At 45.0% G+C, this 13,737-nt stretch overlaps 1 protein-coding gene across 4 annotated transcripts in view; it reads right to left on the bottom strand.

The window, feature by feature from the left end:
- Window positions 1-4,785: 4,785 nt before the first annotated feature.
- Window positions 4,786-13,737, bottom strand: part of slc44a1b (solute carrier family 44 member 1b) — a 24,877-nt gene continuing 15,925 nt past the window's right edge. For 3 of the 4 annotated variants that reach the window (XM_048263452.1, XM_048263453.1, XM_048263455.1), the window contains 6 exons: window positions 13,515-13,680; window positions 13,152-13,308; window positions 12,748-12,831; window positions 10,437-10,574; window positions 9,901-10,137; window positions 8,009-9,021 (listed from right to left, as the gene is read on the bottom strand). In XM_048263452.1, coding sequence (XP_048119409.1) covers window positions 8,572-9,021; window positions 9,901-10,137; window positions 10,437-10,574; window positions 12,748-12,831; window positions 13,152-13,308; window positions 13,515-13,680 — 1,232 coding nt within the window. In that variant the 3' untranslated portion in view covers window positions 8,009-8,571. Of the gene's footprint in view, window positions 5,907-8,008; window positions 9,022-9,900; window positions 10,138-10,436; window positions 10,575-12,747; window positions 12,832-13,151; window positions 13,309-13,514; window positions 13,681-13,737 lie in introns of those variants that run through there. The other variant, XM_048263454.1, reaches the window with a different exon arrangement.

Raw genomic sequence — 13,737 nt, 5'->3', positions numbered from 1 at the left:
CTGGCCCATAGTGTTGTATTGTGGTAGCCTAAGCTACTTTTTATCATGCAGGATAGGCCTGTCAACTTCAGCTGAAGTTGGATCTGCAGTGTTAATGGTCGTGTAATTAGGATAGTTCCTTTTCTTAAACGTGTCTGACGTGGTAGACTGATTTTATCTCGGGTGCGGAATTTAACTTGCTCTGCTGTCAGAAAACGGGTCGGGTGCAGTTTTAAACATAATGGGTACAGGCGGAGCAGATATTTAACCTTGGACCGGTGCAGGACTCTCACCTGTTAGCTCCACTCACCTGTTAGCCCCACTCACCTGTTAATCTACTCACCTGCCTGTTTACCTGTTAGCCCCACTCACCTGTCTGTGTACCTGTTAGCTCCACTCACCTGTTAGTCCCACTCACCTGTTAATCTATTCACCTGCCTGTTTACCTGTTAGCCCCACTCACCTGTCTGTGTACCTGTTAGCCCCACTCACCTGTTAGCTACCTGTGTCCTGTGTCATAATTACACCTGTAGTATGTGTCCTGTGTCATAATTACACCTGTGTCATAATTACACCTGCAGTATGTGTCCTGTGTCATAATTACACCTGCAGTATATGTACGTGCCCTGTGTCATAATTACACCTGCAGCATGTGTCCTGTGCAGCATGTGTCCTGAGAACATCACCTGGACTAACAAAATTAAAACAGATCAGGAGATTATTTCATATATATATTTCTTTTGGAGTAATTATGTGTAAGTGAATATCAATGTGGTGTGGACAAAACAACATTTATTTTTTTAAGTTTTATTCCTTTATTACTTTAAAAAACAAATACATATGAAATAAATATAAAAAAGAAAAAAAGAAAAAGACATTAGTTCACCGTTACACACCATTAATGCAGGTGGAAGGTCTAAACAAGGCCTTGCATCACCACACACACACACACTTATCAGGACACACACACACACACTTATCAGGACACACACACACACACTTATCAGAATCCCATCATACACACACATCTACGTCACAACCCTCCCCCTCCACACACACGCCTGATGTCCACTAAAAGACACACTACCCCATCCCTTGTGAACACACACAAACACACACACACACTTTTTTTCTTTCTCTCTTCTTTTCTTCATCCCTTCTTCCCCACATCAGTGCTGTGTGTAGGAAAGGTGACATCACTATAACTGAGGTGTGATGCCCTTCGTCTCTCTACATCAGTTTGGCAAAACAACACAAAGGTGAAACCCTCACCTTATAACACACACTCAGGGTTCAACACACGCACACACACACATCATAACGCACACTCAGGGTTTAACACACACACACACCTCATAACGCACACTCAGGGTTTAACACACACACACACACCTCATAACGCACACTCAGGGTTTAACAAACACACACACACACACACACCTCATAACGCACACTCAGGGTTTAACACACACACACACACCTCATAACGCACACTCAGGGTTTAACAAACACACACACACACACACACCTCATAACACACAATCAGAGTTTAACACACACACACACACCTCATACCGCACACTCAGGGTTTAACACACACACACACCTCATAACGCACACTCAGGGTTTAACAAACACACACACACCTCATAACACACAATCAGAGTTTAACACACACACACACAACTCATAACGCACATTCAGGGTTCAACACAAACACAGCTCGTAACACACACTCAGGGTTTAAAACACACACACACATACACACCTCATAACGCACACTCAGAGTTTAACACACACACACACACACACCTCATACCGCACATTCAGGCTTCAACACACACACCACTTATCACCCGGAGAGAAGAAATACTATTTTCTGATTGGCTGGCGGGGTGGCTTTTAATTCTGAATAACGGGACACCTATGAAGTAGATCTGGTAAAAAAAGTTTAATCGCTGTTCCATATCAATGCTTATGAATGGTAACTATAACAACCATAGTAGGACGACGGTTGAGCCTGGAGGCAGGCTTCGCAACAATGGAATCAACTGTAAACAAGCTAACTGTCCATGCTATCGCTGTTATAAGGCCAACGAAAATTGTACAAGCTGAAGTAGTGGGCTTCTTTTTAAACGGAACCGCGTGTTTCCTTTGCGTGCTATAAAGGCATGGCTTTACAGTGGCAACCGGATGATAAGCGGGATAACGGCCTTCGAGGTGTGTCCAGTTATACGCTGCACGTTGGGGAGTTCTTTACCCCTCGCCTATTCATTCCGTATAACAGGACACCTCGGCGGCCGTTATCCCTTACATAACACACTCAGGGTTTAACACACACACACCTCATAACACACACTCAGGGCCCTATCATGACAGTCTAAAGCCCATCGCCACTAGTCAAAAGCTTATTCAAATTTAGTAGGATGTCCAGTCCACATTGGGAGTGTTTTCGTTATGAAACGTTGAGCGCATGGCGCAGCAAGGTGTTCCTAGGTTTCTTAATCAGTGGGTGTGTTTGGGGCGTAACATCATTTAAACCAATGAGGATCACATCTGTCATTCCCTTTAACGGCGCAAAGCGCGACGTCAAAGAATGCATCGGTATATTGAAAGTTAACGGCGCATTTGAAGGAGTCTGCTTGCGAGACCATATGGAACAGTCATTCCACTAAACCTTTTTTTGCTTTACTAAAACCTAGCATAGCCTTTACGCATTTGCAGTAGTCTATTATTTTAACTCATTGTTTAAAAAATTAAAAAATAAACGTGCAAAGTAAGAAAATGAACTTTGCACCGGGTGGAAAACGAGTTTTACGCCATGCGCCAGGGTGCAAAATAGGGCCTTCAACGCACACACAGGGTTCAATACACACACATTCACACCTCCGAACACACTCATGGTTCAACACACACACACACACACATTATGCACCAATGCAAGTACATTTACAAAAGTGTGTCCCCACCTCCCCACACAAATAAGTAGTTCAACCACACACACACACAGTACGCATGAATGCATGTAGATTTAGAAAAAAGTGTATGTCTATGAGTGCATGTTAATATATAGGGAACACCCACATCCCACAAAGTCAGGGCTTAGCCACGCACATACAGCACCAATGTGTGTATGTCTACATAGTTATGGTGTGTGTGCATGTGATGTGTGTATGTCTACATAGTTATGGTGTGTGTGCATGTAATGTGTGTATGTTTATATGCGTGTGCTCTATCTTCTTTAAGCTCATATCGGACGTCTAGAAAATGTGTTTTATATAGTACATCAAACCGTGTCGAATGTCTGAGCATGACCTACAAAATCTCTGCAGTAAATTTAGATTTAAGAGGATACTACAGCATCTCTCACACCATGCTACGCTACACTTGTGTGTATGTGTGTGTGTCTGTGTGTGTGTTTGATTTGTACAAAATGCTTTATAATGCATCTGGTAGTTCCAGTGAATTCACTGACTGGCACTCCTCTAATAAAGTTCTGGTGAGCCCACAGACAATAACTATTCCCCTAAAAAAGTTCTGATGAGCCCACAGACAAGAACTACTCCTCTAGACACCTTCTGGTAAGCCCAGACCAACTCAATGAATCAAACTTGGCTCTAAACTGGGTTCTAGACTAGGCTCTAAAGCATAACTAAAACAGCTGATCAGAAGCCCCTCCCACAGGACTGACCGAAAGCCCCTCCCACAGGACTGACCGGAAGCCCCTCCCACAGGGCTGATCAGAAGCTCCTCCCACAGGCCTGTGTGAAGGGCATTGGTGTCTGCTTATTTCCCTCTATAAACCTGGACAGACCTGCGTTATACTAAAGTTTTAAAGTTTAAAAAGGTGTGTGCCCAATCTATGTTTATGTGTGTGTGTGTGCTATGCACACTGCATGCTTTCCTAACACACATTTACTCTAAGTGTGTGTTTGTGTGTGTGCGGTAGTGCAGAGTGGAAGCTCGCTGTAAGTGTCAGTGTGTAGCTTCATGACCGCAGGAGAAACCTGTTGATTTTTCAGAAACAATGTCATAGTCCACCCTGCCATTTCAGAATATTAACATACCCAACATGGACAGCCCAGCACCTAACTACCCCACCCAGCACCTAACTACCCCATACCTCCCCCCTGGGCAGCCCAGCAGATAACTACCCCACCCAGCACCTAACTACCCCATGCCTCCCCCCTGGGCAGCCCAGCAGATAACTACCCCACCAAGCACCTAACTACTCCATCCCTCCCCCCAGGGAAGCCCAGCAGATAACTACCCCACCCAGCACCTAACTACCCCATGCCTCCCCCCTGGGTGGACTAGCAGCTGATTAGCTCCCCCTTCAGGTGGACCTGCGCTATGCTCAGAGGGAAATGCATCCATTAGGGAAGTCTGTCAGATGTCAGTGCTCGTTGCTGACTGAAAGCATGTGGTTGGATACGTGAAACAAAGAGAAATGAATCTGTGCCATTTTACCACTCCTTTCCTGCTCCCACAATCCACTGCAGAAAGGGGAGGGGCTCCAGCTTAAGGCATTCCACACTCTGCTCCAATTGGGCAAAACACAGAGCAGGGTCACTGTCACTAACCAATAGCATAGAGCTGAAGGCAGATGATGACAAACTGGATAAGGCAGTGAGTGAGTGTGTGTGTGTGTGTGTGCACATTTAGGATGGGACTAAGTGCACGTGGGTGTGTGTGTTTTTACACATTCAACATGGGACTGTGTGTGTGTGTGTGTGTGTGTTCATAACCCACCCACCCCTAATGCACAATACAAAAGTTATAGGACAGTGAGCACAGGTGTGTATGTGTGTGTGTGTGTTTGTGTGTGTCACTGTGATAAGTGTGTGAGTAAGTATGCATTCTCTGTTCTCTATGAGTGTTAGTGCATATGTATGAATGTGCTCCCTATTGAAGGTACTTGTTTTTATGTGTACTTGTTTTTATGTAAATGTGTGTGAAACCTCTATGGAGTGTGTGTGTGTGTCCATGTGTATGTGGGAAACCTCTATGGGTATGTGTGTGTGTGTGTGTGAGCGTGTCAGTAGGAAGACGTGTATTTTCAATGTTAGCGTTAGCATTAGCATTCTGTTCGATCAGTGAGTCCATGAAACCACACCCACAAAATGGCTCCCAGACAGCAGTCCCGCCCCACTATGTGATTGATTAGGGCGCTGGCCAATGGGAGGAGTGTGTGATCCGCTGACAGGCCTCTGGTTGATGGGGTTGTTCAGAGCAGACGGTTCTCCAGTGTTCCTTAGTAGAGTTCTTCCTCAAGGGTTTGTGAGGGATCAGTGGGATGATGCTCCATGTCCAGTTGCCTTGGTAACAGTCTGATCTTTGACCATCCACACAAATCCCCCAGATAAACAAAAAAACGACCAAACAAACGAAGCGACCGAAATAAACAAGCAGGTAGCGCGGCGTGCCAGTGAGTTCCGGAGCGGCGGCATCCTTCCTGTCTCCATGGGGAAGGCCCCTTCTCACTGTGATTGGGTAGAACGTTGCATTAGAAAACGAGTGTTAGACGAGAAACGAGCAGTGAGATGTGCCCGGCGCACACACACCACCCCCAGCAGGGCAGCGAGGCCAAACACACTCGTCTGTGGTGAGAACCTCCGTCCCCGATGAAGGAGTGATTTTACGGGTCAGTACTGCAGATCTCCACTAGGTGGCGCCATACTGGTTTAGTCTTATAAAAAGGACATCACTACGAAACTGCATCGTTTACTGAAGGGGATGTGCGGCGCTCCAGTATAAAGTGCTTCATTATGCTGTTATCTGTTTTGTTTTGTTTGTTTCCAGTCTCTTATTAAAATATCATTTTCCCTGGAGTGAAACCATAGTAAACATGTTACACGTAAAAATAATCATTTGGAATGTCTTTAAAAAGGTCTTCAGGAGACTTAAGCTGAGGATGGCCCCGGTGCCTGCAGGACAAAGACAGAAGACACATCAGAGCATACACACACACACACACATACTTGTACACACACACACACACACACACACACACAGACACATACACACACACAGACACTAGAGATGCACCGATATGGAATTTTAGGGCCGATAACGATAACCGATATTTATTGGTTTGTTGTGTCCGATACCGATATGGTAACCCATTATATTACTCTTAAAAAAATGTGAAAAGTAAATTGGGGACAGCATTTAATAAGCATCATTTAACTGCAGTAATTTTACCTACCACCAATGATGGACAGAACTCATAATAGTGCTCAATGGTACAGCAGTCAACAAAATAGCTGTAGCCTAGGCCTATGCGTGGCTCCTTTAAGTGAACCTGACGTCAGTGAATTGCAAGTGAGTGGTCAGTGAATCGTTTCGACATCTACGCTCAACGCAGATAAACAGCTAAAGCTATAGCAACCAAATCAGTGTTTGTGAGGGAAACTTATGTTTAGTTTCAACTGTGCGTAACTTAATAAAGCTGCAACTCCTCAGACTGTATCTTGTGTCCGTCTACTCTGTTGTGCACAACCTGCGGGAGCAGAAATGAAAGGGGTTAACCCCGAAGGTTTTAATAACTTATAATGATGACCTGTCTGGAACTGAAGCAGGAATGGTTAGCATATTTCTCGGTAATAATACAAAACCCAAGCTAACAAAATGCATATATAATACTAAAATACAACTTAGAACTACTTATCTACTCGTCCCACTGAACTGTAGAGGACTGTACAGATTCAACGTAGATCCACAGATCTTGTTAAAATTGTGAAATACAACCAAACTCAAGTACATAAGTGTAGCCAGTCGGCCCTTATATACGCCTTCTTAGGAAATTAGGGCTTTAAAAAAATATCGGCCAGAATTTTGTTATCGGAACGATAATAATATTTTCATTTTTTCACTTATCGGCCAATAATATATTGGCCGCCAATATATCTTGCATCCCTAACAGACAGACACACACACACACACACACACACACACACACACACACATACACACACACACACACAGACACATACACACACACACACACACACACACACACACACACACACAGACACATACATACACACACACACACACACACACACATCGAACCTCACATAAAAAACAATAAAAACACTTATTTCCTCTCAACAGACTACTAAAGACCAGTATTTCTACTCTACTATGTAACTACTTCTGCTACCACCCATCACTAATTGCGTGTGTGTCTCGTCTGTATGTGTGTTTGTGAGAGTGTATGTGTGTGAGTGTGTGTGTCTGTCTATGTGAATGTATATGTGTCTTTAAAGGGGAAATCCGGTGTAAAATGGATTTTGGATATGCTTAGCATGATAACGAGTTTGAACGTTCGTTGGGGAGCAAAAAAAACGCTAATCCAGAGCATTCTAAACTAGCCTGTTTTTAGGTGATGCTTCCAAAATGCTAACACTGGTAGCGATAAGGCATTTCTCATGGTGAAAAGATCGCTAATTTTTAACTATTTACGAGGCTCAAAGTAGCCAGTCACTTCTTTGGTAGTATAACGAGAGTCCTAACATATAAAACAAGGCATTGACGACTTTGTAAATGTACAGATAGCTTATTAAAAAAGCCTGTACACAGATAATACCTTGAGTCGTTTGGCGGTCGGCGCAATCTTGAAATTAAGTCACTACAACACAGATCTCTAAAGTACTTCCGTCAAAAACACGCAAGATCTGTGTTGTTTCAAGATGGATTAGCGTTTTTTGCTCCCAACGAACGTTTGAACTCGTTATCATGCTACATGATCCATTTTACATCAGATTTCACCTTTAAGTATACAAATGTGTGCACATGAGCATAGTCATGAGCTTGTATTTGAGTGTGTGTGTGTGTGTGTGTGTGTGTGTGTCTAATAGCCATTAGTCTACACAAACTCACCTGATCTCTGCCAAAGACCCTCCCTAGTCTCAGAAAGGCAAAAATCTCCTCCTCTCCTCCTTTTCTCTCCTCTCATATCTTCTATCTCTCCACTCCTCCTCTTGCCCCCTCCCCTCTGCTCCCCTCCTCCCATCCTCATCTCTTTTCCTCTCCTCCTCTCCTCTCTTTTCTTCCTTTCTCCTCTCCTCTCATCTCCTCCTCCTCTCTCTCTCTCTCTCTCTCTCTTCAGAATGTCTCACCCCCTCCCCCCTTCTCTCTCTAAGGTCACTGGTGCTGTGTAAGGCCAAAGGTCATAGTTCAGAGGTCAAAGTTGAGCTGCGGCTCTGGTGTGAGGTAGACACAGGCGGTAGATGAGAGGAGGCGCGTGATGGTGACGAGGAGGAGGAGAGGATGAAGGTGAGAGGAGGATGAGTTAGCAGGCCAGTGAGTGAGCGTGTTGTCAGCTCATGCAGCAGGTGGCGCCAGAGAGGCCGTCTGTACACGCTGGGTGGCGCTGGACCCTGCTGCTCTCTGCAGGCAGCCGAGGGCTTAACTGCGTGGCACTGGTGTGTGTTAGCGCCCTCTGCAGGCAGCTGAGGGGTTAACTGCGTGGCAGTGGTGGGTGTTAGCGCCCTCTGCAGGCAACTGAGGGCTTAACTGCGTGGCAGTGGTGTGTGTTAGCGCCCTCTGCAGGCAGCTGAGGGGTTAACTGTGTGGCAGTGGTGTGTGTTAGCGCCCTCTGCAGGCAGCTGGGGGTAAACTGCGTGGTGACGTTGCTGCTGGTGCTGGTGGTGGTGGTGGAGTTGGCTCTGTGCTGGCGCCCTCTGCAGACGCTGTGGAGAGTTGGCACCCCACGGCGGTGTGTGTGTGAGTGGGTTGCAACAGTGAGGCGAGCAGGAAGAGAGAGGAGGTGGGCAGCGACACACACATGAAAAGCAGCACGTCTTGCGTCACACACACCACCAGCGGCTGTTCCCACACCACCCAGTCCACCAGCACACACACCAACAGGAAATACAGCTGGAACTCCTGCAGCTCCTCCCACTCGGGCGCAGGCCAATCAGGGCCCGCATCGCCCTCTCCCTCACTCACCATGGCTGTAAGCTCCACCTCTTCCCGAGCACGACCCCGCCCACGATCGGCTGCTGCTGCAGACTTCCTGCTGTTCTCGACAAACTCCTGCAGGACACACACACAAACAGATGTCTGAGTGTGTGTGTGTGTGTGTGCGCATGTGTATGTGTGTGTATATGTGTGACGTCCTGCTGTTCTACACCAAACTCCTACAGGATATAGAATAAGTGTGTGTGTGTGCGCGTGAGATATGTGTGCATGTCAGAGAATGTGTATGTGTGTGTGTGTGTAAGATGTCCTGATTTGGAGTGGTTGACGAGTCAGCTGCCTTGGTATCAGTGAGCACATGGTATCAGTGAGCCTGAGCCAATCGGGGGGGGGGGGGGGGGGGGGGGCAAAGTGCAATAAGAATGTACTGGAAGTAGGCTGCTGTTTTGATCTGTGTCTAGAGGAAGCCTATTTAACAAAGCTGGTGAAATATCAGCCTCTTTTACAGCAGATTTGTAGTCTTGGCAACAAATGCAAATATATTTGGAATATCATATTTGGAAGTTTGGGCCACATACTGTACAAAGGCTGGTCACTAGCAGACTCAGGATTGATGGATTTACAATACTACAACGTCTGCTGTGTGTGTGCGTACTTGTGTGTGTGTGTGTGTATCTATAACGTCTGCTGTGTGTGTGCGCGTGCGTGTGTGTGTATGTGTATCTATAACGTCTGCTGTGTGTGTGTGTGTGTGTGTGTGTGTGTGTGTGTGTATGTGTATCTATAAAGTCTGCTGTGAGTGTGTGTGTGTGTACCCTGAACATCTGCGGAGCTGCTGCTTTGTTATTGTCAACAGAATCACATGACTGACATCATCTTGTCTGAGCTATTATTGCACCTTTGTGCCCTTATGTAATACTTATTCTGAATTGTGGACACAAATAAAGAAGTAAACTGTGTGTGTGTGTGTGTGCATGCGTGTGTGTGTGTGTGTACCATGAGAGCCTTGTCCATGTAGAACTCTCTGCCCGGCGTGCCGTCGTTGTATTTGGTGTCGATGGCGAAGCAGAGGAAGAGCACGTCCACCACAGCCTCAAAGACGGACAGGAAGCAGTGGGCCACCAGGAAGGCGAACAGCCCCACCAGCAGGAGAGGCAGCAGCCACTCACTGTAGTGACGCTGGTAGTTCAGCGCCAGCACGCCCGCGAACGCCGTGCACGTCACGATCAGCACCTACACACACACACACACAGATACACACACCCATGAATACAGTCACACAGACACACACACACACACACACACACACATGCACACACACACACACACACACACGCATGAATACAGTCACACACACACAGACACACACACACACACACACATGCACACACACACACACATGAATACAGTCACACACACACACACACATGAAAACAGTCACACCCAAATATTGCTCTTCCTGCATATATGTGTGTGTGTAAAAGAGCCTGTCATGTGTATTTGCCATGCTAAAGAAAAGTGTGTGTGTTCACCTTGCCCAAAAAGAGCACAAAGTCGCCTATGGTGTTAATGGCCGCCACTCTCAGCGCGTTCTCAACCAAGATGACAAACGCATCACGTGCCGACACACAGAAGCTTGTGCTGTTGATGGCTGTCGCTGCATATGCATTCTGTAGAGAAGATAACACACACAAACACACACACACACACACACATGCACACACACAAACACACACACACACACAAACACACACGCACACACAAACACATACTCTCTCACACACACACACACACACACAAACACACAAATGTAGTCAATTACATTTACTGAGGAAAAAAAGTGATTAGAAATCAAGTCTAATCAATCTTGGCTGTTACAAAGTGTCAAATAAATACTCTGTAAACAGATTTTAATAAATACATAATACACGTTTTTACATAATAATAATAATAATAATAATAATAATAATAATAATAATAGCTTTATTGTCCACAAGAGTGGAAATTTGTCTTTGACTCCACAGGTGGGTTTCTAAAATACAGACAAATAACACAATACAAACAAATAACACAATCACCCTTAAAAACAACAATAAATAAAAACTCTACTGTAAATACATACTCTACTGTAAATAAATACTCTACTGTAAACAGCTTTCAGCTGATATGTGTGCAGTATTCATTTTATTCATCCAGTTGCTTGGCATTTTTTCGACATACAGACAGACTCCATATTATTTTGGCAGTGTTCAGACTTGCACTTGCATCCACTGATGGATGTTTGGCTACACAGGAAGACAATACAAAACCACCTGTATTGAATGACACAGGTAAACACTGGCCCAGGTTAGGTATTGAGGTATTGAATGACACAGGTAAGCACTGGCCCAGGTTAAGACTTGCCAGGTTCAATATGTACATATAGGAGTTTCACCTGCGTTTCACCACGGTTACGGGTTAACCCTAACGAAAACTAACTGCAAATTTCAAGTGTCAAAACTGCAGTTTATGAGGAATTCCTTGAACTTCATATGCAGGAATGAAGTATTTTGGACATTGTACTGCACTTTACTGCGGAAATACAGTATTTTGGATAGGAAACTGCTCTTTACTGCGGAAATACAGTATTTTGGATAGGAAACTGCTCTTTACTGCGGAAATACAGTATTTTGAACATTGTACTGCAGAAATACAGTATTTTAGATTTGAAACTGCTCTTTGATGCAGAAATACAGTATTTTGGATATGAAACTGCTCTTTACTGCAGAACATTATTTGAAACTGCATTGTACTTCTCCATTTGTCCCATCACTGTAGTTTTTTTTTTTTTGTAAGGGAAGGTCTCTCATCTCTGGCTAGGGTGACCACCGCCATGACACTGAAATTGAGGACACTTGTGCCCAAAAGTTAGGACAAAGGTCCAAAAGTGAGGACACATACGGAATTGGAATAACATCTGGGGAATAACATTAGAAAATAAACCATTTCGATAGAAGGCACCTATTTATTATAACATCATTTATTATAGCAACATTTGTTGTTGTTTTTTTCACATTAGTCAGCTATTTCCAACATTCCCGTACTTATTATAATAACATAGTAACGTTAGTTTTTTTTTGTGTGTGTGTTTTTTTTTACATTAGTCAACAAACCCACCGCTTTAACTCAATAACTTTTTAGTCACTTAATAACTTAGTGAGCTCTGCAGCTGTGGTTGTTGCTGGAGCAAAAACGATGCCACAGAGGATTTCCCGGCAGATCTGGCTTTCTCTTTGTGCCTGCCTGTGAGAACGTGCCTCTCTATGGCACTCTTACCCCTGGAGCTGACATCAATATTTGTTTACAAAATACATGGTATGCATCTGTCCTGCTTTTGGTAGCAAAGTGGTGTTCAGAATACACGCAGAGTTGAAAAATGTCTTTTGTTTCACCATATGCAACTTAAGGCTCAGCAACGGTGTTCATTTATTCAATCACGAGGGGAGTTGTTGCATTGACTGCTTCGCGAAAAGGAAATCGGTGGAGTTTTTGTGATGTCCTGTGCTACGGTGGTGGCGGAGGGTCAGAAATGATGACACGTAACAGAGATGAGTAGCTTACAGAGGCCTTGAAATGAGGCGTAGCCTATGTGCTCATGAAATGCGGACAGATGGCCACTCTTGACAAAAATCCGGACAAATGTCCAAAAAGGAGGACACACTCTCTCTGTCCGGACAGAGAGCTCAAAAACCAGACTGTCCGGACGAAATCGGACGGATGGCCACCCTATCTCTGGCCCAAGATCAGACACTATACAGGTGAATTTCAAAATCCAAAACGTGTGTGATAGACTTTCAATCTCACCTGGTTCAGATAGTTGAGGCACTTCTCCAGACACCAGAGACAGCAAATACAAGCCTTCAGCATACAGCGAGCACATGCATTCTCCTGACAATGACACACACATACGCACACACATCAGAGAATATTTTGCACTTTGTAGTGCTAGCATCTGATATTAACTGCAGTGTTTAGTTGTTTATAGTGTTATACTAGCCTTTGAGGTTAACTGCTGTCTTTAGCGCTTTGTAGCGTTCCACTAGCATGAAAGGCTAACTCTGTGATCTTTAGCAGTTTGTAGTGCCCTTGTAGCAGTTTGTAGCTAGCCCTTTGGGGTGTTCCTAGCGTTGTGTAGTTTGTGAAGCTAGCCCTCTGTGGTGTTTGTAGCTGTGTGTAGTATGTGAAGCTAGCCCTCTGCGGCAACTCACCTTGCCCTTGAGCTGGTTGTGGACATACATGAGGATGAGTCGGGGGATCTTGACCAGTGTGATGATGAAGGAGCCCTTAGCCACGGTGCCCAGATGGTAGCGCGCCAAGCGCAGCACCGACGACAGGATGGGGGTGATGGGCAGCCGCCCCTTATCCCTTCAGCAGACAGAAATGTAGCCAATCAGCTAACACACTAAGTACAATCAAAACTTACATCACCTCACGCTAAAGTAGAGCGGCAGCCAGTCAGCTAACACTCTAATCACAATCAAAACCTACATTACCCCACACTAAACTTTAACTCTGCAGTACAGCCACTACAAAGCCTAAAGGCAATGAAGTGTGTGTGTATGTGTGTGTACCTTGTAAAGTAATATGTAACCACAGCTCCAGCGATGGTCATCTGTTGGCAGGCCAGAATGAACTCACTGACCCACACCAGGCCGAAGGCGTGGTACCAGGTCAGGTACTGTTTGGCCCCCTTCAGGCGGAACTCGATAAGGCCAGTCTCATTCTGGATAGGGTCACCTAAACATACACAGACACACACAGACACACACACACACACACACACACACACACACA

Source organism: Alosa alosa, chromosome 14 (genome assembly GCF_017589495.1).
Source record: "Alosa alosa isolate M-15738 ecotype Scorff River chromosome 14, AALO_Geno_1.1, whole genome shotgun sequence".
Taxonomy (NCBI): Eukaryota; Metazoa; Chordata; class Actinopteri; order Clupeiformes; family Clupeidae; genus Alosa; species Alosa alosa.
Note: the sequence above shows the minus strand (reverse complement) of the source record. Positions and strands in the feature narration are given on the sequence as shown.